Source organism: Mirounga angustirostris, unplaced genomic scaffold (assembly GCF_029215605.1).
Source record: "Mirounga angustirostris isolate CCGP_5_RB_7025 unplaced genomic scaffold, mMirAng1.0.hap1 SCAF_4, whole genome shotgun sequence".
Lineage (NCBI taxonomy): Eukaryota > Metazoa > Chordata > Mammalia > Carnivora > Phocidae > Mirounga > Mirounga angustirostris.
The window spans coordinates 189,410,402-189,438,263 of NW_026991712.1; the positions used below are offsets into that span (position 1 = coordinate 189,410,402).

General features: G+C 54.1%; 1 protein-coding gene across 16 annotated transcripts; it reads left to right on the top strand.

Moving 5' to 3' along the window:
• The first annotated feature begins 360 nt into the window (after positions 1–360).
• On the top strand, positions 361–27,483 carry SLC35E2B (solute carrier family 35 member E2B). 16 transcript variants are annotated; one of them, XM_064590109.1, is made up of 11 exons: positions 1,249–2,149; positions 5,097–5,212; positions 12,288–12,482; positions 13,431–13,862; positions 14,080–14,215; positions 14,628–14,755; positions 17,009–17,129; positions 18,772–18,825; positions 19,551–19,620; positions 22,177–22,322; positions 24,164–27,483. In XM_064590109.1, exons 4-11 carry the CDS (start codon positions 13,541–13,543, stop codon positions 24,399–24,401), a joined length of 1,215 nt encoding a protein of 404 aa, XP_064446179.1. In that variant the 5' UTR covers positions 1,249–2,149; positions 5,097–5,212; positions 12,288–12,482; positions 13,431–13,540; the 3' UTR covers positions 24,402–27,483. The 16 variants fall into 16 exon arrangements, 15 of the variants coding, with proteins under 15 accessions (XP_064446177.1, XP_054369162.1, XP_064446179.1 ...); XR_006794663.3 differs by lacking the exons at positions 1,249–2,149; positions 12,288–12,482 and adding exons at positions 2,163–3,285; positions 22,935–23,137 and having other exon boundaries at positions 24,164–24,303; XM_064590108.1 differs by lacking the exon at positions 1,249–2,149 and adding an exon at positions 2,164–3,285.
• The last annotated feature ends 379 nt before the right edge of the window (positions 27,484–27,862 follow it).

Here is a 27,862-nt window from a genome sequence, read left to right on the forward strand (position 1 = left end):
TTCCTGGAATCCAATCAAAGGAAGAAGTTGGAACTCCAACAAGTCCAGATAAAAACACCTGTGCAGCCCCCATCATGAATGACACTCAGACATGACCCAATGGTGAAATCACTCACACCACCTTAATAAGCAGTAATGTTTCCTTTGAATATTTAGAGACAGGAAGAATTGTTGACAGGCAAAGAGAAAGGGACAGGATACAAACTCTGGAATGTGTCTGCGGAACAAAGGCCTCCTCAGGCCATGGCTGAAGGCCTGGGCAGCACGGCTTGGAGGCCAAATGGAAGCCCAGAGGGGAGGGGAAGGTCCCCAGGCTCACATGACATTTCTTTTTCTTTTTTTTTTTTAAGATTTTATTTATTCATTTGAGACAGAGAGTCATGACCTGAGCCGAAGGCAGATGCTTAACAATCTGAGCCACTCAGGCGCCCCACATGACATCCTTTCAAGACTGTTTCCCCAGATGAAATGGAAGAAAGATTTTGCTGTAAAAATGTTGAGTTTTTATAAATTTGCTTTTGGAATTATTTGGCTACAAACGACTCACAGACCACCAAAACCCAGGACCACCGGGAAGTCATCAAGCATCTCAGGGTTTTGTGCAAAGAAGAAAAATCTACTCTGTGAACTTTGTGCAGATGGATGAAGTCCTCCTAAATCAGGGATGATGAAGACGGCACCATATTATGTTCTGAAGTAGGCATGGAAGTAAACACTAATTTCCCTTTTGCTGCTTTCTTCCTGTACCTTTCACCTCCGGCCGGCCCTTGGCCAGCCCTGGCAGCTCACTGCTTTGCTCGCCTGCCCTGTGGAAGAGCCCAGGAAAAGCCCGGCCTGTGGGCACCTTCCACTAACTGGTCTAAAGGAGAAAAGGTACTAATTTTAAATTACTGTAAAGAAAAATAAGTAAGAACTAAACAGCACTGTCGTCTTGAAGGAGCGGCCATTAGCCATAACCGTGCTCCTGGAAACTACGTGGGCAGGTACACGGTTGGAGAAGGCAGGCAGGGCAGGTGCGGCCCTCCAGGCGCCGCTCTACACCTCCGAGCCTCCGCTCGTGGCCTCGGGACCCAGGGACTCAGGTGTGCTGGACGCTCCTAGGCTGCTAGTTCCAGCAGCCAGTACGCTCCCTTTGTCTTTCTCTTTTTTTTTTTTTTTTTTTAAGATTTTATTTATTTATTTGACAGAGAGAGAGAGAGACAGTGAGAGAGGGAACACAAGCAGGGGGAGCGGGAGAGGGAGAAGCCGGCTTCCCACCAAGCAGGGAGCCCGATGGGGGCTCGATCCCAGGACCCCGGGATCATGACCTGAGCTGAAGGCAGATGCTTAATGACTGAGCCACCCAGGGGCCCTTATTAAATTTTTTTTTTTTAAGATTTTATTTATTTGACAGAGACACAGAGGGAGAGGGAACACAGGCAGGGGGAGTGGGAGAGGGAGAAGCAGGCTTCCCGCCGAGCAGGGAGCCCGATGCGGGGCTCGATCCCAGGACCCTGGGCCAAAGGCAGATGCCCAACAGACTGAGCCACACAGGTGCCCCAATAATAGCTATTTATTTATTTATTTATTTATTTATTTATTTATTTATTTATTTATTTATTTATAAGATTTTATTTATTTATTTGGCAGAGAGAGACACAGCGAGAGAGGGAACACAGGCAGGGGGAGTGGGAGAGGGAGAAGCAGGCTTCCTGCCGAGCAGGGAGCCCGATGCGGGGCTCGATCCCGGGACCCCGGGACCGTGACCCGAGCCGAAGGCAGACGCCCAACGACTGAGCCACCCAGGCGCCCCTCGTCTTTCTCTTCTGAAGTCGGCCTGGTTGGACTGGATTTGCTGTCCCTCGAGATCAAAAGCTGCGTGGCGGCCCCCAGGGGAATTAGAGGCCAGCGCCTCCTCAGACTAGCGGGCCCCGCCCAGAACACCCCCCCAACCTGGGCCGCGGTGGGACGGCCCGGGGCACCGTCGCCAAGCAGCAGGCCCGCTCCCATTTCCGGCGCGGCCGCAGGAGCCGCCGTCGGCTCCCGGCGCGTCACTTCCGGCGCGTCGCTTCCGGCCGGCTGCGAGCGCCTCCGCCCGAGGCTCGGCCCGCCCCGCCCCCCGGCCCGCCGGCCGCGTAGAGCGGGGCGGAGGGACGATGGCCGCCCCACGGTGAGGCGCTGCTCGCCTGGCCTCCGGTCCGCCAGGGACGGAAGGGTCCTCTCGGGGCTTCCCGGCGCGCGCGATGCGACCTCTCCTGCACCTCAGCCTCGCGCAGAGCCCTCGGGGAGTCGGAGCCCGACCCCCAGGCCGCGAGCCGGACGCGCCCCGGCCCGCAGCGGTCGGCCCCGTTTGTTTCCCCGGAGGCCGCTCTCTCCGCCCGCGGCCCGCAGCCCACCTTAAATGCCGCGCGCCCCTAAGGCCCCGACGGGCGGCGGGGTCGCCGGGTGTCGGGAAGGCGCCGCGCCCCCCACCCGCCCCCTCGGCCCTCCCCAGAGTCGTGCGGCCCAGCTCCGAGTCCCGCTCGTGGGGAGGGCCCTGAGGCGACCCTTGCCGCCGGCGCGGAGCCAGCCCCTGGGTGGGCGCCCTGTCCGCGGCCGCGAGCGGCCCGCGAGTCAGCGGTGCTCGCACGCGGAGGCCCCGCGCGGGCTGTGGGTGGAGGGGCCGCGGCGTGGGGGAAGGCGCCGCGGGCGAGCCCCGGGCCGGGCCCCCAGTCCCGCTGCAGAGCGGGGCCTCGGGCGCGCAAGCCCGGGGCGCGGGGAGGCCCCCGCAGCCCTCCAGCTTCCCGGCTCACATCGGGAGAGCATCCCAAGGGGTGCCACCTGTCTGGGTCATGTGTCTAAGGGTGCGTGGCCAATTTGCCCGGACACGCTGAATAAAACACACGGTAGAGGCTGCCTCCGGCGGCCGCCTATCCCGCTCCGGACCTGCGCCCTCCTCCTCCGAGAAGCCCCCGGTCCACCCCCAGGGCCCCTGCCCTCGCCGTGCTGCCCGCACCCCCAGGCTGAGCCCTCCTCTGAGAGGCCCCTCGCCTCTCGCCCGGTGGCCTTGGCCCGTGCTCCCCGTCCCGCCGGGTCCGCCCTCTTCCGCGCGCCTGCTCCTCCCACTCTGCTCCCCCGCCTCGCAGGTCCGCAGGCGCGGCCAGCGTGGGGCGCGCTCGCGTCCGCCCTTCCTGGCTGCCGGGGCCCGGCGGGGGGCGGGGTCGGCGCTGGGGGCGCGGGCCGTGTCGTCGGTCCCGGGGCTTCTTGCGTTGTGAGCCCCTGCACCCAGGCGCCCCCGAGGCGGGCACGACCCTGGAGCGGAGCCAGGTAACGGACGCTGCATCCGCCCCTGGGGCCTAAAGGCACGGTCGCCCGGGAAGGTACCGCAACTGATAGCTTTCCTGCCTAGGATTTTGGAAAGCGGTCCCTTGCGTAGCGAGTGCGCTCCTGCCGAGTGTTGGTTTTAGCGGACGGTTAGTTTGCGAGTTGGGGCTCAGAGCTTCCTGCACTCCGGTCCTCAGATGACTCCTACCGGGTTTGCTGGGCCCCGTCCAGCTAATGCCGTTGCAGTCACCCTGCTTCAGCCTTTGACGCATTGCCCACCGCTGCCGTGGAGGGGGGGAGCCTACTTGGAGGTGGATTCTTTGTTCAGTGGCTTTTTTTTCTTTTTTTTAAAGATTTTATTTATTTATTTGACAGAGACAGACAGCTAGAGAGGGAACACAAGCAGGGGGAGTGGGAGAGGGAGGAGCAGGCTCCCGGCTGAGCAGGGAGCCCGACGCGGGACTCGATCCCAGGACCCTGGGATCATGACCTGAGCCGAAGGCAGACGCTTAACAGCTGAGCCACCTAGGCGCCCCTGGCTTTTTTCTTTTTTTAAGTTTGGGTTTTTTTTAATGGAGTGGGATGTACTTTACCAAAAGTATTTGAACTTGAGAGTAACATTTTAAAGCAGAATGAAAGCGTATTAAACAGCATGGAAAGGGGCATTAAGAGCCGGAATAGAAAGGATTTTAGATGAAAGGAATCCTCTTTCAATGTAAACAAATTAGAAACAGGAGAGAAACAAACCAAGATTTTAATGAACGTGAGACTCTGCCTCCCAGAGTTGCCGGCAGCCCTAACCTGGCATAGATAGGCTCCTCGGGATCGTTTGTGCGTTTTAAATCCGAGCACACTGTGCAGAGGTCTTATAACTCTGCTCTCACTTAATCTATGACAAATATTTTTTTGTTAAAACTTGTCGGGCTACATTGTGTCACCTTGGCAATGGGCCAGCCTTTATTACACACATACTCCCTATTGGATACTCAGTGTCCAGTTTCTCGGTCTTAAAAAGGAAGCTACTGGTCTGTCCTGGTATGTACAGAGGTCCAGCAAGAACTTTGTTAAATTGTTTCTTTAGGATAGATCCAGAGATGGAATTTTTAATTATGCTGTGTAAAACTTGTAGACTTCCAGTACATCTCATCTAAAATGCCCTGTTGACAATTTGAACCAATCTAGAGTTCCTTACCCAGTGTTTGAGAATATCTTGAGTTGTTTGTTCTAGAACAGGGATTCTTAACCTCAGGCTGTGAGCCTTGGAATTTAGGACTTTGCAAAATTGGCTGGGGAAACATCGACATCTTTATTTTCGTCAGCCTCCAGCTGAGCTTTTCTTCATGGTGGCAGGAGCAGCACCCATGGCTTCGTCTCCATTTTGGAGCCCAGGGAACCTTTCTGGCTGGCCCTGAGCCCCTCACTGCAGAGTTGAGCAGAGTCCTGACCCCTCTTTAGGACATGTTATGTAGTGGGGCGGTCAAACCAAGTCCAGATGTCCCATGTTTGTTTCTTGTTTCTTGAGGTGTTACCACATCTCAGTAGACCTGGTTTCCTTTTAGTCCTGCAGGTGCACATTCTGAGGACAGCTCTGGGCAGGAGAGAAGTCAAGAGCTGCTCCCTGACCTACTCCATGCTGGTCAGAAAGGGTTACGGCTTAGTTCTTGTTCTTTGTGCTATAATCTGAGAGGGAGATAATTCGGACCTTTATCCCCAGTGACCTGGGGGTGCCAGTGCTCCACCTTGTTTCCAAACTGCTGTTGGCTCTTAAAGCCAATTCTTGTCAGATTAAGGTTACTGACTTTTAGTTTTTGCAGGACAAGAATTGCTTCCCTCTGAAAGCTCCTTGAGTCACGTGGTCTACAAAAGAACAGGCTGTGGAGACACATGAGCTGGAGTCCAGGAAGGCATCTGTGACTCCACCAGGACTTTGGTGAGTGGGACCTTCTGAGCTCAGGACCAACTGACCAGCGGCTTTCGTGTGTCATGCCCAGCACAGCCGCTCAGGGTCTTCCCTGCATCCTGGCTGGAGTGGGATCTGTTCAAATTTAAACTCCAGGCTCATGACGGATGATAAACATGATTTTATTTCATCCATGTTGAGAAGATCTTCGTTGTCACTCACCTCCTTTTGTGTGTTGCTGTATGTTCCCTGTTTTTACTGCTCGATGTTACATCATGTGAACATTCCTGCCTGATGTGTTGGTTCTCCCAGGGACAGACAGCTGGGTTTCTGCTGTGGACGTTCTTACATGTGTCTTCTGGTGCACACGGGCAAGACTTTCTCTAGGGGAAGGTCTCTAGGATGCAGTGGTTTGTGGGATCATGGGGAAGGTGGCCAAATGGTGATTTTCTAATTCTACCCTCCCTTTGACATCAGTCCGTTGACTTTTTACTGTAAGCAAGAGCTTTCTTCTCTTCTCCATTTATCACTGTGGATGTTTGGGTACTTATTTTGTTCAGTGAGTTCTGATCCTGTGCTATCCTTATTCACTTTCTCTCTCACAGTGCCCCTAGATTTCTCCAGAGGGTGTTCCCTCGTGTACTTCTGTGTCCTTTAACCTGTCCTTTCAGTGTTTGAGCACTTCCTTTCTTTTGGCCCAACTAATGCCCCAGCCCTGAAATCAGCCATTTCTCCGAGGAGGCTGGTTCATTTCAGTGGAGAATGAGATTTAGAAACAAAGACCAGGACAGGGTGCTCACTGCGGCCGGGCCCTCAGTGGCCAGATTATGAAGCAGATACAGAGATGAGTGTTGTGGGCAGGTGTCATGGGTGTGCTTCCATCTGTCCATGAGTGCTGATGCCTGGTTCCTCCGCTCATCACAACAGCACAGCGCACTCCACCCTCCTCCTCTGCATCTGTGCTGTCTCCAGATGCACACCGTGGTCTCACTCCCAGGGGCCACAGAAGAGTCACTTACTGCTCAGTCCTGACCCATGAGTCAATAAAAAAGCCCACCATCTAGAGTTCAGTGTTGAGGTTCTATTTGTTTTTAATCTGAGCACATATATTTTGCAAACTGTTCAGAAGGTACGCGGATGGGTTGTCTCCTCTCTTCAGCGTGACTGTGTTATTTATTTGATTTGTGGTTTGGTTCACCTCTTCCCATTTGTATCGCACTTTAGAAATTGTGTTGATTTGGTTATTTTTGTTTTTTAAGCATGTGGAACATTAATATAATTCCAGAAGTCATAAGTGTCTCAACAGGTGCATTTGAGAACTGTTGTCACTCTGTTTCCCTCTCTGTGTTCCCTCCTCCCCCACCACCAAACAGTCTCCTTGATTCCTTGATCTCGGGCTTATCCACCCGCGTCTCTTGTTGCTCAGTGTGATTTTATTTATTTATTTATCTGTTTTTAGTCTTCTCTAAATTTGTTTATTTTTAGTCACCCAGAGTGGGGCTCAAACCCATGACCCCAAGACCAAGAGCTGCATGTTCCCCAACTAAGCCAGCCCGGTGCTCCTGCTTTCTGTCTTTAAATAGCAGTTCTTCCCTGTTTTTCTCTGCTGGAACTTTCCTTATTATTATTTTCTCCATACCTGGGTTACTGTTTCTTTAATATTCTGATTTCACATCTCTTTGCTGCATTCCAGATAATTTCCTCAGATGTTTTTTTCGAATGCAGTAACTTATCAGCCCTGTCATTTCTGTGTAACCCATCGATTGAGTTGTTTTGTATTTCAAATTTTTCAAACTTTTCATTTTGAGGAACTTGTAGACCGACAGAGGAAATAACTATACCTGTATGCCCTTCTCCCAGCTCCCTCCACTGATGTCTTCCATGGTGCACTCCGCCGGTCTGGGTTCAACCCCACACTGCATTCAGTGGCCGTGTCCCCGTGGTCTTCGCCAGTCCTTGACTTTTGTGACCTGCGTACTTTTGGGTTTGTCTGACATGTTCTTTCGACTAGATTTGCAGTCACGTGTCCGTGGCACGAAATCCACAGCAGTGCCATGTTCTTCTTAGTGCATGGGATCAGGGCAAACAGGACGTCTCTCTGTCTGTAGTGTTTTCAACTTTGGTCGCTGGGTTGGGGTGATGTCCGCCAGTGTCTCGGTAAAGTCACGCCTGCCATTTGTGATGAGTTGGCACCTGTAGGCAAGCGGTTTGGATGCAATCACATCCTTGTTTCAGCTCAGCAATCAGGTGACTCATCTCTGGACATTTACCCCCGGTGGCGTCTTGGGCTTGTTCACCTGCATGACTGTCCTATCAACCTGCCACACTTAGGCTCTGTCTGTCCCTCCCTGGAGCTGCCAGGCAGCCGGTCCTCCCCCATCGGCCACCCCGCCCTCCTCGGATAATCTTTGATCTTTGACCCGCATCCATTGATCTTCAGATGCAAAGGTCTTCTGGCCTGGATTAAGCAAGATTTTCTCCAGAGCCGATTGCTTCTGGCACCAGCGGCTGTGGGTGTGGCTGGGAGCCGGACCTAGGTTCATGGCCCACCCGCCTCAAGCACCCCGGCTACTTTTTGGGGGGTCCTGTCCTGAGTTGGAGCTTCCTGGGAGCCTCTGGTGAGATTTTGCTTCTGCTGTCCCACTCTTGACTTCCAAGGGTCCTTGTCTGGTGGCATCTCCTTGTGGCCTGGTGCTTCAGCTCTCTGGTACCCCCCTTCCTGGGACCTGCTGCCTCCTGCTCTGCACTTCTTCCAGCCCCTTCCTCTAATTTCTCGTCTTAGTCTTCCCCCATCTTAATTCTCTGTCCAAGCCTCTCCTTGGGGTCCTGATTTCCATACTCAAGCTCTGTCCTTTGCCTGTTGAATTCTCCAGAGAAGAGCCATCTGGTCTCCTGCCAGGGGGGTGCAGCTGTCTGGCCGCCTGTGACCCTCAGTCCCCGCATTCCCTGCAGGCCAAGGCCTGTTTCAGCCCCCTACCCTGGGCCCCTGGAACCCCGGGAGGAGTCTTGAGTGCAGTCACTCTCCTGGCCAAGCCCCTGGACATTCTTTTTTTTTTTTTTTAAAGATTTTATTTATTTATTTGACAGAAAGAGACACAGCTAGAGAGGGAACACAAGCAGGGGGAGTGGGAGAGGGAGAAGCAGGCTTCCCGCGGAGCAGGGGGCCCGATGTAGGGCTCGATCCCAGGATCCTAGGATCAGGACCTGAGCCGAAGGCAGATGCCCAGTGACTGAGCCAGCCAGGCGCCCTGCCCGTTGACATTCTTACTTTCTTGCTTCTCTCCCTGACCTCCGTGGGTTTCTGTCTCACCAGACAAAAGCAGGCAAGCAGCTGGGCATCCCAGTGTGATTAGTGAGTCTTGACGTGAAGGACAGAGGCAGAGCCGGTCTGTTATGCCTTGGACTGCTCCAGACCTGATTTTCATATCTGGACTTGGTGTGGGAACCATGTGCACGTGGAGGGCTCTGGCCCCTCAGTCACCTTGCTGGACATGAGGCCCTGGGCCCGGTTGTCACATTGATTCATCACCGAGCTGGGTGGGCTGTCTGTGGAGATGTTGATGGTCACGAAAAGAGTGTGTGCTAGCAGGTGAGCGTGTCTTGGTGGCCTGAGCATCTGCCCTGGGATTCCGGGCCCTGTTGGGGGCATGGGGGATGGGAGCACTGGTGTGTTGCCTGCTGGTCGGCGTGACTGGGCCTCTGGGTCCCCAGCACCTCCTGCACCCAGAAGCCTGGTGGCTGCCTCCGTGTGGGTGGAAGGAGGAAAAGTGCAGACCCCCGGCACAGAAAGAGAAAGCTCCTGGTCACCGAGGGGCAGATGGTGAGGGAGGCAACCCCCAGTTACTAGGAGAGGCCCTCACACTCTGAAGTCTGGTCCAAATGACTGGACAGCAGGCTGCAGGGAGCTAGGGAAGGGCAGGCAAGTTAGGTCTGCTAGAAGGTGCTGCCAGGCCTCCTTCCCGCCAGCTTGAAATCTGAATCCATCATAGGAAGGAAGATTTGGCTCTAACCGAATGGGCTCTGGCCTAAACAAGCATTGTCTGAGTAGATGCAGGGGCTTGGGAATGTCAGCTGAGGTCTGGGAGAACACGTCAATCTGAGCTTATACAACAGTTTAGAAAATAGCACGATGCCTCCCTACACACACGCGTGCACTTTGCAACGCCTTTTGTTTTTCCCCTGGGCCCCGTCCCTACCGAGTCCTCCACCCCTTGAACTCTGGCCTGAGTTCCCTGCTCCCCACTCCTTTTCAGAACTTTTTATATTTTTGTTTCGAAACCATATTGGGTGTTTTGGCACGTTTAACAGCCTTGTGGGGAACCATGTTGTATATTTCCTTCCACTTCCTGGTCTTGTCATTTCAGACCTCCAGCAGTTTTAACATTTCCCCATTGACTCTTGGGCAGCGGCCCTGCATCTGACTGCTGTAGGCCTTGGCCCCATGATGTGCTATGATCTGTTCGTCCTTCAATAGACATTTAGGTTGTGTTTTGTTGGGTTTTTTTAAAGATTTTATTTATTTATTTGACAGAGAGAGAGAGCACAAGCAGGGGGAGTGGAAGAGGGAGAAGCAGGCTTCCCACAGAGCAGGGAGCCCGATGTGGGGCTCGATCCCAGGACCCTGGGACCGTGACCTGAGCCGAAGGCAGACCCTTAACGACTGAGCCACCCAGGCGCCCCTAAGTTGTGTTTTGCTACTAACAGAAATGCTAGGGGTGCCTGGGTGGCTCAGTCAGTTAAGCGTCCAACTCTTGATTTCAGCTCAGGTCATAACCTCGAGGTCCCGGGATCGAGTCCTGCGTTGGGCTCTGAGCTCTGCAGGGAGTCTGCTTCTCCCTCTCCCGCTGCCACTCCCCCACCTTGTGCTTGCGCTCTCTCTCTCTCAAATAAATGAATAAGTCTTTTTTAAAAAATGCTACGTTAACCCCCCATCTTCTGGAGATTTTTATGAGCATCACACACGGGTCCGCCCGGGACCACCTGTCGCTGCAGCCAGCCTCAGCCGCACGCCCTGTGGGTCTCTTACTGTTTCTTGTCACTTGCAGAGACACCGATTAGGTCTGGGTGTTTTCAGCCTGGGACCGTCAGTGACAGAACCGTGGGCTCCTCGGAGGGAGTGCTCCCCTCCCCCCCACGGTAGCTCGCTTGGCCACACGTGAGAATCAGCCAAGGAGCTAAAAATTCTGGTGCTTGGGTTGCACCCACAATTCTCTGAGCCCACTGGTCTGTGCAGAGCTGGGCCCCTTTCTGTCGGCTTGTTTGAGCTCTGGGCGTGTGAACGTGCAACCAGCATCGAGGACCTCTGCTCAGGCCGGGGTGCTTCCCCATGTGACCCTGTAGGAGCAGAGCAGCCGGACATGGGGACACAGAGCTCGAGGGCGAGTGGTCAAGTGCAGGTTGGCAGTGTGCGTGGACGCCCCTGGCCAAGCAGTCACTTCCGAGCGCAGATCCGACAGAAACACATGAAAAGACGCTCACAGGACATTCCTAGTGGCACAGTGTGTGTTTGTTAGCAGAGGTGGTGTGTTCATTGGGGTTCAGGCATGAGAGCGGGACCATAGCTGTGTGGAGCCATGTGCATGGGCCCTCGTTTATTGAAAACCAACCTCTTGTTAAAGGTCTTTATACAAAGGGAATATATGTGCCATCAAATGGTGGTTTCTGGTTTCTTGAATCTCTGACCAGAAGCAGATGGGGAGCAGGGAGCATCTGGCCCTCGAAGCGCCTGGTCCTGGGGCTTCTCGGTGGGGGTGGATCATGACATGGACTTTAAGGACAAGGAGAGTGAGGGTGGCCTAGAAGGTTGTGAGTTTCTCAGATGGAAGCCCAGCAGAAGGGGTGCTTGGCCTGCGAGGGGTCAGTTACCCACCAGCATGTTCTTCGCTGTATTTGTCGGTCCTGTGGGTACTTCCGGAGTGTCAGCGCCTTGCCCTGCAAACAGTTCAGCTTTGGAATCTCAGCAGTGGCTTCCGGGCACCTATGACCAACACTGACGGGTCTCTGAGAAGCAGGACCTGGTGGTGCTGGGGGCCTTGAACTTAGGATTTGGCCCTAATGGGGAGGCTTTCCTGAGGAGGCAGAGCCCACAGAGGCAGGGAGAGGCAAGGAGCCAGGATCTGGGGCCTGGGGACCCTTGGGGTGGGGATGCTCTCTCTGCTGTTAGGGACCCCGTGCCATAGGTCGGGGGTGTGGAACACAGACTCTCCACGTCCTCTCTGGCCTGGCCAGTCCTAGCTGCACAAGCACCTCATCACCCTGAACAGAACAGTGGGACTGGGCTGGGGAAGAGGAGGCTGAGCAGGGGCATTTTAGCAGAGCCCTGAACATTGAAGAGCTTATCCTCATGTGGGGGCAGTGGGAGCCCATGGAAGGGCCAGGCACACCCCACTGTGATCTGCAGTGCATTTTGGGGAGGCCGCTCTGGTACATCCACGGTTGGGATGCATGTGGGCAGCCTGCTCGAGATGTGGGTGCTCGCTGGGGCCTGTGACGCTGAGCTCATGGTGGACAGAGGGAGGAACACTGCAGGCCAAGGCAAGGTGGGGGAGGACGGCCGAGTGTTGGTGCCACCCATGCCTGGGGGGAGTGGGGTGGGCAGCCTGTGCTCCTACGGGAGGTCCTTCTGGGGGTGCCAGGGCACAGGAGAGGAGCTGCCAAGCCCCAGCTGGTGGTGCAGCCAGTTTAGCCCCTGGATGCCTCCTGCTGCAAGCCCCAGGAGTTAGGGATGAAGTATGATGGACGTCCTTCTAGATGTGTCGCTGACAAGAGGAAACCCCCAGGTGTCAGAAACTGAGGGAACAGGAAATCTGAGTGCTCAGCCCGTCTGAGGCTGGCTGGGGACTCGGGTCTGATGTCACTGGGGAAGGAGGTGGGACCCTGGCCCTCCTGAGATGGGGCAGGCAGTTGTCCCTGGGACTCGGCTTAAAGCAGGAACTTGGAGAACTTGCCTGACTGCCACAGGAGAAGCCAGGTCTGACTAAGCCTGTGATCCTAGGAGAGAGGACGGAGGCTCACTTGAGAAGCCGTGACCACAGGTCTGACAACAGCAGGTGTGGGTTCCATATGCTGAGGGTTTGTCTAAAAAGTAGCATAAAATTGATCCTAGGCCAGTGACACCCTGGAGCATGTGACAGAGGCAGACCCCAAACCCTCACTCTGGAAGAAACCCCCAAGGCCCAGGGCGCACGGGGCCCCCTGCACAGCAGGATCTGCTGGAGGTGACTAACGTACACCACATACAACCCCAAGGCCAGAGCCCGCTAATACACAGAAAATCAGGGTGGCGCTGCTGAGGTCTCAGGTAAGGAACGGTCGGAGAACGTAAGACAGAAGACGTAGGAAGGGAGGAAAGAACAAGACACTGGGGGTGCCTGGCTGGCTCAGTCAGGGGAGTGTGCAACTCCTGATCCTGGGGTCATGAGTTCGAGCCCCACGTTGGCTGTTGAGATTACTTCAAAAATTTTTTTAAGTTAAAAACAAAAAAGAACAATATGCTGTGAGAAAAACAGACCAATTTCAGGTGGAACCAAATAGAACATCCACAAATGAAAAATAGAGTGATTGTAATTTAAAATCCAGTGGACAGATGAAAAACCCAGCGTCTCTGGCAGATCGGTGCTCCTGCGAAGAACTGCTGGGAAACCGGGATAAAATATCAACGGTCAGGTGCATGTGTGCAGATAACAGCACCAAGACCCACTGGGCGGGCCAGGGCCACGGCCTCTCCTCGGGGACTTCAGCAGGTCCCAGATCGGGCAGGAAGGTGCAGAGCCCCTGGCATGGCTTCAGGGGGAACAGCAGCCTGGACGGGGGCCTCTGGGGGTCTCTGTACAGACAGTGGGCACGTGGGGAAGGACAGCTGTTGGAGCCTTTGGTTTTAAGTATGCTGGGGAGGGGAGATGGGGTCTGTAGGGGCTCCTGTCCTTGCACGCAGATGTCCTGTCCTAGCACACAGATGCCCTGTCCTAGCACATAGACGTCCTGTCCTTGCACGCAGACGTCCTGTCCTTGCACGCAGACACCCTGTCCTAGCACGCAGACATCCTGTCCTTGCATGCAGATGTCCTGTCCTTGCACGCAGACGCCCTTTCCTTGCACACAGATGTCCTGTCCTTGCACATGGATGTGAAGATAAGGCCAGAATTCCATGTTTGCATTTTCACACTTACCTCAACTTGGTGGTTAAAACTTCTAAGGACATTAAAATGTTCACCATCAATAATGCAGTTTTTTTTTCTTAACATTTCAGCCTGCACTCGCTAGGGAGAGGCGAGTCGTGGATGGCGCTCTCTGCTCCCTGCAGACCTTCACCTGGGAGTCAGCCTGACCCATGCTGCCTGCAGTCTTGAGGGGACAAGCATGTCGGCTTCAGCAAAATCCCTGGCACTGGCAGAGCTGGCCCCCGGCCCCGAGGACAAGCCCAAGGGGAAGCCGCTCCTTGCCTGGGGCTCTCTCTTTGGCCCCCGCAGCGAGAAGGTTGTTTTCACCAGGAGCGAGGGAACGCCCGAGGAGAATGTGCTCACCATAACCATCACAGAGACCACCGTCATCGAGTCCGACCTGGGCGTGTGGAGCTCCCGGGCTCTGCTCTACCTCACACTGTGGTTCTTCTTCAGCTTCTGTACCCTCTTCCTCAACAAGTACATCCTGTCCTTGCTGGAAGGGGAGCCCAGCATGCTAGGTAACACAGGTGCCCGGCCTTCTGGGGGTGATGGCCAGGCCCCTCGCATCTGCAGATCAATGCTGGGTCCGTGTGAGAGGCACACGGAAGTGCCCACGGCCCCGGGGAAGGAGGGCACTGAGGGTTCGGGCTGTGAGCGTGTCTGGGATGCAGAACAGCACGTCCTGTCTGCCTGCGCAGTAGGAACGGAGGCAAGTCCCTCCTCTCCCTCCTTCAGGTGCTGTACAGATGCTGTCAACTACGTTCATTGGATGTGTAAAAATACTGGTTCCTTGCTGTTTATATCAGCACAAAACCCGGCTTTCTTATCCACCCAATTTCCTCATGATCATGCTGTTTGTGGGTCTAATGAGGTAAGGGGTCTGACGTTTTGGTTGAGTGTTGCATAAAATGTCTTGGCCATCACTAGGAGTGGGAGGCCAGCTGACTGACCCTGTAATTATGGGATCACAGGTGTTTTCAGTGCAAACTTTATGTAATCCGAGGACTGTCTAGAATTTAGGACAACAAATGTATTGGTTTTGTTCAGAGTCTTTCTGGAACTGCCATGAATCTAAGAGTGGTTTGAGAGGGACGCCCCTCCTCTCCCTGGGCTCACCGGTCTGCACACACGGAGCAGCACCCTGCGTTTGGGGTCGCGGGGCCCTTCCCTGCAGGGCCAGACCTCAGTCTTCATGGGGGAGGCCAGCAGGGCGGGGAGCGGGAGGAGGAGGGCAGGTGCAAGTGGACTTCTCCATCCCAATGACACTTTTGGCTTATTTTTAGGTTTGCAACAGTGGTTTTGGGTCTGGTCAGCCTGAAAAATGTGGCAGTTTCGTTTGCTGAGACAGTGAAGAGCTCTGCTCCCATTTTCACTGTGATCATGTCCCGGATGATCCTGGGGGAGTACACAGGTGAGGGGTCCTCTGGCCCCAGCGCCCCCTCCCCGCCCACCTGTGCCCCCTCCCCCGGGGTGGGGGCTCTCCCAGCAGCGCTGTGTGCTGGGGCTCACCTCTCGGAGGTGGACATTTTCACTTCCGTCCTAGAACATTCTCCGAGCAGTCACAGTGCCTCACGCACTCACTTCAGCAAGTGTTTCTTCGCCTCAGCTGAGCGCAGGGCTGTTTGGACATGTGCAGGCCTCGTGGTTGGTGGGGACACGGGAGCAGGGGAAGGAAGTAAAAAGCAAGTGAAGGAGAAGTCACTGGTCCCCTCCTTCTGTGTCACGCGAGGGGCTGCCTGGTGGTGGTCATGCGCTGGTGCGCCCAGCGGTCTTGCCCAGGTCGGCCACCTCCTGCGTCCTTCCCGAGCCCATCTGACAGCCTGCTCTTCACTGCTTCTCAGCTGCACGTCTCCGTCCTCCATAAGGCCCAGAAAGCTGATTTATTTACAAGTCGCCAACCTTCAATGACAGCAGACTGTTTCCAACTCCACGTTACACACATGTTCCTGTTCTTCCCACCAGCCTTTTCAAACAGAGCCCATCCAACATTGTTCGTGAAAACGACCAGAGTGCGGAATAATGCACATACTGCATTATCTAAGATAATGAGACATTATCTCTCACCTAAGAGCAGTACCGATAGGTGTTTAGATACAGATACCCATTTGCTTCAACTAAGAAAATGACAGGAACTTGAGGCGAGTGGTGGAGGGAGGAGAGCGCCGATTCGCAGCTGGACCCCTCCCAGATGTGCCTCGGAACCACACACGTGTTTGAGGTGGTGGTAAGACGATCCAATCAGAGTGTAAACAGCAATCCCTAGAAATCACAAGCAACAGGAAACAAACGAAGCTGATTGCATATCAAGGGGGGGCCTCATCCATACTAAGTTTATTTCAGTGACTTGGAAACAGCATGATTTGGCTTCCAGCTGTGGTGGCTAAGCTTGGGGTTAGACCAGCTCTCTTGTTGAGAACAGTGAGAACATCTCGATAAAACTTAGCAAAAAGGATCTCTCGGGGAGAATGACCGAGGGGCCGGGATTCCAGAGCTGAGGGTCACCCGCTGCAGGGACCCCGATGTGTGGCTCCCTCCCCACAGGGGCATCTGCTGATTCTCGAGCAGTGGCTGGGACTTGGGGCAGAGCAGCCTCGTGGGGCTGCAGGGCTGAGGGCAAGTGCGGCCTGCCAGGGGGACACCCCAGCAAAGCCCTGGGCTCTCCCCCGGGACCCCAAGCATGCCCACGCCCGTGGATGCCTCCCAACAGCAAAAGCAAGTCCTTCCTAAGGGCGAGACGGCACTTGCAGCCTTGCGTTCTCTGGGTTTTCACATGTACAGTCTGTCATGCAGCAGACATTTCTAGGAGGACTGGAGGCCAGGACCACATGCTAGAAAACTAAGGGTGCTGGCAGGCGGAGGCCCAACACGCCAGGTTCCCTTCCTCCAGCTCTCAGCCTGGCAACCGCATGGGCCTGGGGGCTGCTCCTCGGTGTGCTGGGGGCTCCCTAGTGACGAGTCTGGCCAGCACGGTCCCGTGCCGGGAGGTGGCCATCGTCTGCAACGGTCAGCGTGGACCTCTTCCACGGAAGACTTCTTCCCTCATACTTTGAATTTCAAAGTAAACTAAATAGGATCTGAAATTGAAGCAACATGAGGCCCAGTGTCCTGTTTCCAAAGTGAATGTGCTTTTCCGTTCGCTCACCTTAAACTCTGTGTCAAGTTTGTTCCTTGGATTTCAGAATGAAGCAAAGAGAAGTGACCTCCATGTCATTGGCAGGTTGTGGCAGGAGACTCGTTGAGCCAGGGCGTCAAACTGCCCCCACCTCTGGCTCCCCCTTTTGGGCAGACTGGTCCGGAGACCGTTCGTCCACCCTCCTCATTCTCAAGCGAGAGTTTGTGCTACTGCGGTGCCTGGCAGGGCGGGACTTGGGGCTCAGGGCCCCAACCTTGTGCATCCTGCCCGTGGGCCCGGCAGACGCACCTCATGGAGAAAAGCCTCGTAAGGCTCCTGGCCTGGAAGAGGGTGGCGGGCTGGGTGCAGGCGTGGACGTGGATGTGTTGTGTTTCCCTCCAGTGTAAAGAACCGGTAGCTGCTCATTTTTAAAGCGAAAGTGGAAGTTAGCAGCTTTCGTGAGGGGTATGAAAATGGCCTTGGCGCCCAGAAGAGATTTTGCAGTGGGCAGGCTGACCGCGGCATCTCTTCTGTATCTTTTGCCCTTTCCAGGGTTGCTGGTCAACCTCTCCCTCATCCCCGTCATGGGAGGCCTGGCACTGTGCACGGCCACAGAGATAAGCTTCAACGTCCTGGGGTTTTCGGCCGCGTTGTCCACCAACATCATGGACTGGTGAGTCAGGAAGAGCGTGGGGACACATGGTGTGATCAGGATGATGGATGTTTAAGTCCAGATTAGCTCAGAATTACATTCCATAATTCAAAGCTGGACACATCTGATGCTGCCTTTTCCGAAATACCAAACACCTTGTATCTCAATAAGGTAACCTTTTCTCAAAAACCAAGCCAGAGTTTGGCAACACGTGGTCTTGGTATGAAGAACACTCATCGTAGGAACATGGCTAGCTAACATGCCAGAGTGCCCTTGTGGGTTCATGCATCTACATTCAGCTAAGCAAAGGGGAAGAGGCCGTCCTGCACCTGGAACAAAGGGGCGGTTTCTGGTCTGTGCCCAGCGCCGGCACCGGGGAGGGGGCAGCCCGAGTCAGGTGATATGCACGTGGGAAAGCACCACATGGGAGGTTCCTTGTCCTGCAGCAGGAAGGGGATGGATGTCGTGTTGCGGGCTGCCCTTGGATTAGCGCAGCCGCCCTGCATCTGGGCTGTGGTGTTGAGTCCACACTAGGCCCCGGCTGGCCCTGCTCTGTGAGAAGTACTGATTGCCTCTGGAAAAGAGAGGAGAAAGCCACACGGGAGTTTATCATTGCCTTTACTGTTAAAGTCGGACAGGTTCACCGTGAGGTTTTCGATACTAGGGCCAAGTAAACATTTAAAAGTCACCTGTAATTTCATTTCTGACGTTTAGATGTATTTCTTTCCGGCTTTTTCCCTCTTATGTTTGTAGCTCCTAGAAATCTAATATGGCCTCATCATGCATTCGGTCTGGGTCTGGCTGTGCTCCCTCTGTGGTCCCGTGAGCGTCGCGTGCCGACACCAGGGGCTCTCAGAAGCCTGGGCCTTGTGACTGCCTCCTTGTGCGGCTCGCAGATGCCTGCGAATTAATGACTCTTTGTCTAGATGTGCAGGGAGCATCTCCATTGCAGTTTCTGACGTCATCAGGGTAAATTCCCACCAGAGACATAGAGCCTGAGAGTGTCTGGTTTGTAGTTCTGTAGCGGAAGCTTTGGTCTTACCTCGCCCTCAACTAAGTTTTTGCATCAGAACAAAATGAAACAAACCACTGCTTCTGGAGCCCAGAGGGCAGAGTCCCTAGTGGAAGTGGCAAGCCCTTTGGTTCCTGGGGAAGCTGGACGCCGTTTCATTTTCTTGTTGGCCACATGTGTGTTTCCCCTGTGGTTTGTCTGTTCCGTTTGGGAGTTTTGTCCATTATTTTTCCACTGGAGTCTTTGTGAGCTTAGACTGTGTTGTTCACCCGCCCCCACACGTTCAGCCTGCAGGTGCCCAGCCTGTGGCAGTTACTGACTTATGGGAACTCTTGGTTCAGGGCAGGGTTTTGTGCAGCACTTAGAGCAGGGACATTGGGATCCTGTGACCCCTAAGAGCTAGGTAACCTCAGGCACATTGCTCAATCTCTGAGTGCCTCAGTTTACCTTTCTGTAAAAGGGGCCAGTCATGGGGACCCCTCATAGCGGAGCGATGCCCAGGAATCCCCCGGCGTGGGCCCGCCGTGCGGGGGCCATCCCCGAGGGCTGCCGTCGTCGTCACCGCTTCGGAAGGATGCAGACGCTCGGTTCCTTTGAGGTCCATGCTGACCCCTTGTATCAACAGCTAACCTCTTCTTTTCTTTATTCTAGTTTGCAGAATGTTTTTTCAAAAAAGCTCCTCAGCGGGGACAAATACAGGTTCTCGTAAGTATCGTTAGCCCGTGAAACTCCCAATTTTGTAGGCCCGAGAGGACTTCTTGCCCATTCGAAGGTTCAGAATCCCCTGTAGACCTCACGCTTTTCCCACTTTGGCTTACATGGCATGCATGCATGCATGCATTCATTCATTCATTCATTCATTCATTATTTATTTAAGATTTTAATTTATTTATTTAACAGAGAGAGGGAGCACAAGTAGGCAGAGCGGCAGACAGAGGGAGAGGGAGAAACAGGCTCTCTGCCGAGGAGGGAGCCTGATGTGGGGCTCGATCCCAGGACTCTGGGATCATGACCCTGGGAACGACTGAGCCACCCAGGCGCCACATGTGGCTTTTAGAAGCACTTTGTGGAGGGGACGCCTGGCCAGCCCAGTCGGAAGAGCAGGCGACCCTTGATCTCAGGGTGTGGGTTTGAGCCCCATGGTGGGTGTAGAGATTACTTAAAAAAATAAACTTTAAAAAATAAGTAAATAAAGATACTTTGTGGAAACATGGAAGAAAAGCCCCACCTGTTTCCAGCTGCCTCACTGAAGCGGCTGAAGGGCCGGCAGGTTCATGGCTGCGGGTTGGCCGGCCACTCAGACCCTCCCCGTCGTGCCGCACAAAACAGACTCGTGCGCCGGCGCTCGGGCGCGCTCGCTGGAGCCGCCCGCTTGAACGCCGGCCTCGGCCGCGCACAGGGAGCGTCAGGCGCGTGTGTTGCCCCCGCAGGGCTGCAGAGCTGCAGTTCTACACCAGCGCTGCGGCCGTGACCATGCTGGTCCCCGCCTGGATCTTCATGGTGAGTTCAGGACGCCGCTGGGCGTCTGTGCTGGCGTTTCTCCGGTGACGGGCGAGTGGGTCGATGTGACTTCCAGGCCATGGGGTGGCTCCTTGCCGCGCTCACAACGGCAGCAGGCAGCGCGTGAGGAGAAGGGGGAGAAGGCCGGAAGCCAAACCTGAGACGGGGCTCTGTGCCCGGCGAGGCCAGTCTGTAGCTGTGGAGTGCCCTGGAGTTTGGGGGTGGTCTTTAGGCTTGCTTATTTTATTAGTATTTTAAAGTGACGTGCCCTCTTGGAGCAAGCAACAGGGCAGGAGTATATACACCAGAGAGCAGGTCTGTCCCCTGATCCCCCTGACCCACTCCTCCAAAGCCCCTTTCCAGACCTGTCTGCACGGCTAGACTTGTACTCAGACACACATGTATGTGGCATGATTCCACCAGTCTCTTAAAAGCATGTATTCGTGTCTGTGCAGACCTTTTTTAAAATTTATTTTTATTTATTTATTTTTTTTAAAGATTTTATTTATTTATTCGACAGAGAGACACAGCGAGAGAGGGAACACAAGCAGGGGGAGTGGGAGAGGGAGAGGCAGGCTTCCCGTGGAGCTGGGAGCCCGATGCGGGACTCGATCCTGGGACTCCGGGATCATGACCTGAGCCGAAGGCAGTCGCTTAACCGACTGAGCCACCCAGGCGCCCAGACCTTTTTTTTTTAAACACAAATGGAACTGGGCTGTTCTGTCCTCTGCTTGTGCTCCGGCTGTGACTGTGCCCTGACCCGGCCCCTTTGACAGACGCCTGACTGCCTGGCACATTTCACACAGAACAGAGTTTCACGTGTCGTGTCTTTAGCAGACGAGGGTGTTTCTCTAGGATACATTCTTGGAATTGAAACGGTTGATTGAAAGACTGTGCATATCTAAAAATGTTTTCATTGTGATAAAATGTACATAAACATAAAATTGACCATTCTAACCATTTTATTTTTTTTTAAAGATTTATTTATTTATTTATTTATTTATTTATTTATTTATTTATTTATTTATTTGACAGAGAGAGAGAGAGGTAGTGAGAGCAAGAACACAAGCAGGGGGAGCGGGAGAGGGAGAAGCAGGCTTCCCGCTGAGCAGGGAGCCCGATGTGGGACTCGATCCCAGGACCCTGGGATCATGACCTGAGCTGAAGGCAGACGCCTAATGACTGAGCCACCCAGGCGCCCCCATTCTACCCATTTTAAAGCGTACGTCAGATACGTTCACGTTGTGGTCAGCCACTGTCGCCGGCCGTGCGCCGACTTCCATTATCTCGGACTGACGCTCTGTGCCCATGAAACAGGAACTCCCCACTTACCCCGTAGGGGGAGCGAGACTTTACCTCTCCCTGCTAGGGTCTCTGGCTGGGCGATTAACAGGGGACGAGCCCACAGACTGATTTAACATAAGCTTTATGTGACACGGGAGCCTCATGAGGAAACCAAAGGAGGGGCACAACCTGCGTGCGCACGTGCCAGGTTGAGCGGGGAGAGGTGACTGTGGGAGAGTGGGCTGTGTGTGGGGTGGAGGCGGGTGAGTCCGCCTGACTCTCGGTCTCTGGTGACGAGCATGTCTCGTTCCTCCTGCTGCGTGGGCGACCTCCATGTGGGGCCCTTGTCTCCTGCTTCTCAGGAAGGAAGAGGGAGGTCCAGGCCCTTCTTGTTCCTGCTCTTTTTTAAGGGTCTTCCGCCCAAAATAATCCTGATGCCAAAGCGGCATATTTGAGTTCTGAGCTACTTCACCCCTCCCTTAGCCCCTGGCACTTACACTGGACTTTCTGTCCGTATGGATCTGTCAACTCTAGGTCCCTCATGTCAGTGGACTCCTAGGGGATTTGTCCTTTGGGGAGTGGCTTATGTCACTGAGCGTGGTGTCCTCAAGGTCCTTCCTGCTCTAGCAGGTGTCGGCACTTCTCCTTTCTAAAGCTGAGTCGTAGTCCCTGTGTTGCTGGAGCACGTTGTCCGTCCATCCACCCACCGATGGACACCTGGGTAGCTTCCACGTTTTTGCTCTGGCGGACAGTCCTGCTGTGAACCTGGGCGTGCACATGACGATTCAAGACACTGCTCCCAGTTCTTTGGGGCATGTACCCAGAAGTGGGGTTGCTATTCCTGCAGTAATTGTCTCTTGAACTTGTTGAGGACCCACCAGACTTTCCGCAGCGGCTGCACCATTTTACTTTCCCGCCAACAGTGCTCGAGGGCCCCACATCCTTGCCTGCACCTGACCTTCCCGTTTTCTGTGTTTGATGGTCACCGTCCTCATAGGTGTCAGGCGGTCTCCCGTTGGGCTGTTGGTTTGTATTTCCCGGATGGTCAGTGATGCTGAGCGCCTCCTTGTGGGCTTATTGGCCATGTGTATATGCACGTTCAGAATGTTGGTGGGTGCCGAGTGGTTGTCCCCAGAAGGCTGTTTTCAGAGCACCGCTCAGCATCAGTTTTTGGACCCGGATGACTGGGTACGTGACCCCACGCTTCTCTGAGGGTGAGCCGCGGAAGGAAGCTGGGCAGCAGCAGAGCGTCGTTCCTGTTCTGACCCACAGGACTTGCCGGTGATCGGCAGAAGTGGGAAGGGCTTCAGTTATAGCCAGGATGTCGTGTTGCTGCTGCTGATGGATGGCGTTCTGTTCCACCTGCAGAGCATCACGGCCTATGCCCTCATGGGCAAAATTTCCCCTGTGACGTTCAGGTAAGCACAGTAGCTTTCTGAGAGACAAAGTGTGCGTCCAGGTCATTTGCAGAGGAGCGGACTTTAAGCCGGTATTGTTATGAACGGTCTTTGTGCTTGTCAGATGTGAAGTGAGGGCCATGGCCACATGGTGTGACCGCCGGGCCGTGCTGTTCGGTGCCGTGTAAAATATGGCAAAGCACAGGACGTCCATCTCTAGGGAGACCCCACCTACACATTAGCATGGAAACTGGAGCAGTTGGCAGTGTTTTTCTGTCTGGGACAGCATGTCAGGGGCACTGCCTGTGATGCTCGAATGTTCTGGGCTGTCCAGTGGGGGGGCCATGGGCACCTGAGGTGGTGAATGCAGTAGGAACAGAATTCTTTTCTTTTATGGTTTTATTTATTTACTTATTTATTTGAGAGAGAGTGTGTGTGAGCACAAGCAGGGGGAGTGGGAGAGGGCGAAGCAGGCTTCCCGCCGAGCAGGGAGCCCGATGCGGGGCTCGATCCCAGCACCCTGGGACCATGACCTGAGCCGAAGGCAGACGCTTAATGACTGAGCCACCCAGGCGCCCCCAAGGAAGGGAATTTTTAATTTTATCTAATTTTAAGCGATTTTAATTCGAATAGCCACACGTAGCCATAGCTCCCATATCAGAGGCACCGCTGTGGAAACAGAGGCCTCGCTGCCTTCTCTTCCTTCTGTAACTGGAAGAGTTTAATGGAAGCACCATTCAAGACTGGAGAATTTTCAGTAACAAGCAGAAAAGCATGAGCTCCTGTTGCCAGCAGCCTAGAAATCCACGTCCGCAGCTTTGGCCACGTCCTGTCATGTAAGTCAGTGGCCTGTTTTTTCAACCTCTGAGCTGGTGGCAGAGCAGGGGAATGGCCCTCAGCTGCGAAGTCCCCACTGTACTTGCTAGAACCGCAGCGCCCCGAGGCCTCGCCGAGCCGCACCAGCCTCTGTCTCCCCGGCGCCTCTCTGGACAGCTCATGCTCCTCCCTGCCCACGCCGTGTGCGGTGCCAGTCACGTGCCCTGACCTGTGACCTGTGCGGCCCTCCCACTTCTGGGTCCCTAATGGGAAAGGTCTGCAGGAATGTCAGCAACTGTCGTGATCTTCAGATTTGAAGGCGTGATGGTCACTGTCTCTGTCACATTCTGGTATCCATTTGGGGCCAGGAATTATTTCCAAATACCCCTGAAACTTTGTTTTTTAATGATTGTTAGTGATGGTTCAAAAAAGGGCAAAAAGCAGAAAACGAAATTCTTTTTACAGAAAATAGTGCTTTTTGTGTGTTTTATTCCTATCATAAGAGTGATACTTAATTCATTATAGGAACTTTGGAAAAGACAGAAAAGTACAAAAAGTAAAGCACGCGTAGTCCATGATCCCAGACACAAGCACTGTGAAGGTTTCAGCGATTCTGCATGAACTTCCTTTGTACGGGGTCCTAGCCTTGCTCTCACAGAGCCGTTGTCACTGGTCGGACGGTGTCCCCGGGGCCTCCCTGGGCAGCTCCCGCTTTCTCTGCCCATGTCGGTCGGCCGTGGAGTAAAGGGCGCGACGGCCATCTGCACAGTTCTCCTGTTCCCCAACAGCACGCTGAGCTATGTAGGGGCAAATGTCATAATGTCTATGATTTACTTAAAAATATTTCGATCCCAGAAAAGGATGAAGCCGATAAAGCAAAATGTTAATTTAGTCTAGACGATGGGAATATGGCTTTTCGTTATAACCGGTCTCTGCTTCTCTGTTTGACACGTTTGCTAATAAAAGAAAGGAGCAGGGAGCGGGCGAGGGAGCGCCCCGGGCCCGGCGGGCGGGCCGAACCCAGGCCGTAACCCCTGTTGTTGCAGTGTCGCCGGCACCGTGAAGCATGCCTTGTCCATTTGGCTCAGTGTCATAGTGTTCGGCAACAGAGTCACCAGCCTGTCGGCCGTCGGCACCATCCTTGTGACGGCCGGAGTCCTACTCTACAACAAAGCCAAGCAGCGTCAGCGGGAGGCCATGCAGAGCCTGGCTGCGGCCACCAGCCGGACACCAGAGGACGACACGGAGCCACTGACCCCCAAGGACCCCAGACCACACCACTGAGCTCTGGAAGCCTCAGCAGGTGCCCAGGGCCCCGGTGCTGCCCGCGGCGGCTGTCCTCGCTGACGCCGACCCCCGGCCTCCTCGGGTCAGTGGGGTGACGTGCCGCCTTCCCTGCTCCTTTGTTGGGTTTTCAGTGAAAACCACCAGGAACAGGGGTCAGCTTCCCCGGGTGGAGACCAGAGCCAGCTGCTGCTGAGCCTGTAATGTGACAACCCCCTCCTGTGGACCCTGTGCTGAGCGCAGGGGAGGGCGTCGGACCCACATTGGCCTCTGCACGCCCTCACCAGCACGCAGGTCGGCTGCAGTTAGGCCAGGCCCAGTTTCCCCGGGAGTGACAGCCACAGGTGCCAACGTGCGCCCCACCCACGGCACAGTGCCCGCTCAGCGTCCCGGGCCTGCACGCTCTGCCCTTCGGCCATCGGGGGCACTGCCATGCTGAGACAGAAGGCTGAGGCGCCCCTGCCTGGGCCGGTGGCCACAGCAGCCAAGTGACCACAGAGCTAGGAGAGAATGGAAAGGGCACAGAAATAAGGGTTCCTGCTGCTGAGGGCGGGCTGTTGGGCCCTCACCTTCCTGCCCTTCCACCCACGGCGTCCTCCACACCCCAGAACTGCCAGCAGCTGGTACCGCTTAGGGAAAGGCCACTGGTGGAAGGGAAGGTGCCCTACCCCTTTCAGGGTCTCTGCTGCACTAGCCGCCCCCTATCCTGAGGATCCCAACCCTCACCTGCGGCTGGCCTTCGGTCAGGGACCCCCGACGTGGTGATTGCTGGTCACAGGGGTGGGGGACAGACAGACATCTGTGGTGTTTAACTCAGGACAGGGATATACTGACATTCCCTTTTGTTTTCGGGTCCCCTGTGTGTAACACTGGTTGTTCTGAAGGGTCCCCTAGAGGTGCTCCTGCCATCACCCTGCTGGTCAGGGGCCGCACCATACTTTGTCTCGTGGGCAAGGATGCTAAGTGAATGAGTGAGCAGGGGGGCACGGGGAAGAACATTTGGCGTGTTCACAGTTTTTGTCACACTGCATTTACAATGACAGTGGAGTTTTTAAAGAAGGAAACAGGTGGCTTCTGGAAGGCATCCTGTATGACAGGTAACCCACACTGAACTCACAGCCTGGCTCGGCCTGGCTCTCGCCTCCGAGAGCAGACCAACCACCATGCTGGGTGTCTGAGCCCTTTGCTGGGTTCAGGCTCCTGGCCTCTTCACTCTGCTCCTCATCTCACATCCTGGTGGAATTTCCGATCGGGGCACTGTCCGCTGCCGACCAGGCTATGAAACCTCTCCGTGGCGCCAAGCTCACGCGCTGGGGCGTGTCACCTGCAGCCTGACTCGGAGGACATCGGCGGTGACATGGCCATCTGAGGCCTGCCTGCCACAGCTGGGTGAAGTAGCCGACAGGAGGGCCTCGGGCGCTAAGGGCCCCCGTGTCTGAGTTCCCCTCCCTGTTGTTCAGGTCCTTGGCTCCCATCATCTCTTCACTGGTTTTCCAGTTGGCTTCTCAGCTGGAAAATAAAAAAATAGGCCCTCCTAGAGATCTAATCTCTCGGAAACAAAGAGCAATAATTATGTCTCATTAACTTCTTCCTACTTGAAAAAGTTTGCCATGATGATGGGTTAAAGCAAGGCCTTTAAAACTACAACCTGTTATCAATGCCCACATTTTCCACCAAAAACAAACAAAACAAAACAAAAAACTACAACTTTTATGAAGCTGACTTCAAAATTTTATGAAGCTGCACCCGGAGGACAGGCAGGTGTGCGTTCTACTGCATGTCAAGCTCAGCTCCGCTGTGAAGATGTTTATCATGAGACTTTCCCCACTTCTGTCCCCCTTCCTCTCTGCCTTTTCCACAAACAACAGCGAAGGGGACTCGGAGGTGGCTGGGCGGCAGGATGTGCATGCGTCTGTGAGGACCAGCGTGAAAGCACGGCCTCCACAGTGCCCTGCCTCCCCCCTCAAGAATGTGGCCGCCATGACCAGCTACTGACGGGCCGTGAGCAGAGAAGAGGACGCAGCTGTGGTCATCTTGTTGCAAGACGGTTTCATGTTGCCTTTCTCACAGATGTGGTCATCTGAGCGTAGCCAGATGGGCAGCGCCTGCTTCTGAGCCTCATGAGGGACCAACCACCCCACACGTCACCTGCGCCCTGTCTCCACTCAAGTGGCTTTCTGCCGATTTTGATTTTCCAAATTCTTGGATCAGAAACAAAATGAAGATTTTCCTAAATTATGAGCAAATGAGGTAATTTCCAACAAAGCTGCTTTTGAGACATTTTCTCAGAACACAAGCTGTGGCCAGCACTGTGCTGGCCCAGGGCTTACGTTCCTTCTTCCAGTGTCTAGTCTCCACCCTAAAGCATGTCCAGGACAGCCCTGCCAGGAGACAAAACCTGTGGCCTGTCTTGGCCATTTGTTGAATGAATGTACAGACATGTTTTTTATTAACTCTGTGTAGTAGTGTTTTTACTAGTATGTTCTTATTGAACAATAGCAGACGTGCTTGTATTAACGTTGACACTGGGTGTCACCACTTCCTTGGGTCAGTTCCTCCCATGTCCATGATCGTTGTCTGTGCCTTTGCAAAAAAAACACTTCAAACAGGTGTCAAGTCAGGTCATCTGCTTACCTACATCGATACTTAGAGATGTATGTATGTCTGGCTTTCAAGGAAACTTCCACTGAAGGGCATAAAAAGCTTTTTTTTTTTTTTTAACTCCAATAGTCATAATTTCCTCTATATCAGCATTAAAAAAATCTGCCCTGGAAAGCTTAGAATATCTTGCACAATCCAAAATGTGTCTTTAATTTGAGAAAAATACACATGGTGAATCAGAAACAGTCACACGCTCCACAAAGAGCATTAGCCAAGTGCAGTCGTGCCCATAACCCACGCTGGAAATGCTTTTCCCAGAACCAGTGGGTTCTGCCTGTGAATGGCCACGTGGACGGGCCGGTAGGGATGACACACGCACCGCATGGCTTTTTACATCTGTCTGGTGATGTGCTTTCCCAAGGCCTGGAAGTATTTTCACAGTTTCCCTGTGTTGGAAAAATAAAACAAGAATGTTACTGCAGATAGAAATCTTTTCTTTTGCCTTTGACCAATGTTGTACTAAGGGCTTCATTCTTTCACAAAATCCATACGTGCTCTGGTTGGGGCCTCTTCATTCCTTAGTTTACAAATAAGAATGCCACCAGCTCCCCTGGTGAATCTGCCTGTTTCCCTCTCTCCTGGCTGAGGAGCCAAGAGCAGAGGTGAGGTTGTGCTGACCTCCCTGCGACTTGGGTCGAAAACCTTCGACTTTGCCATCTCTGAAGAATTTCTTCCAGTTTTCCTGAGGGTTCTGATTCTGGGTTTGATGGGCACTGGATCCATGCCGATTCGAAACAGTTGAAAACTATTCTAATTGGTAACAAATTATTTTATTTTTAAAAAGATTTTATTGTATTTAT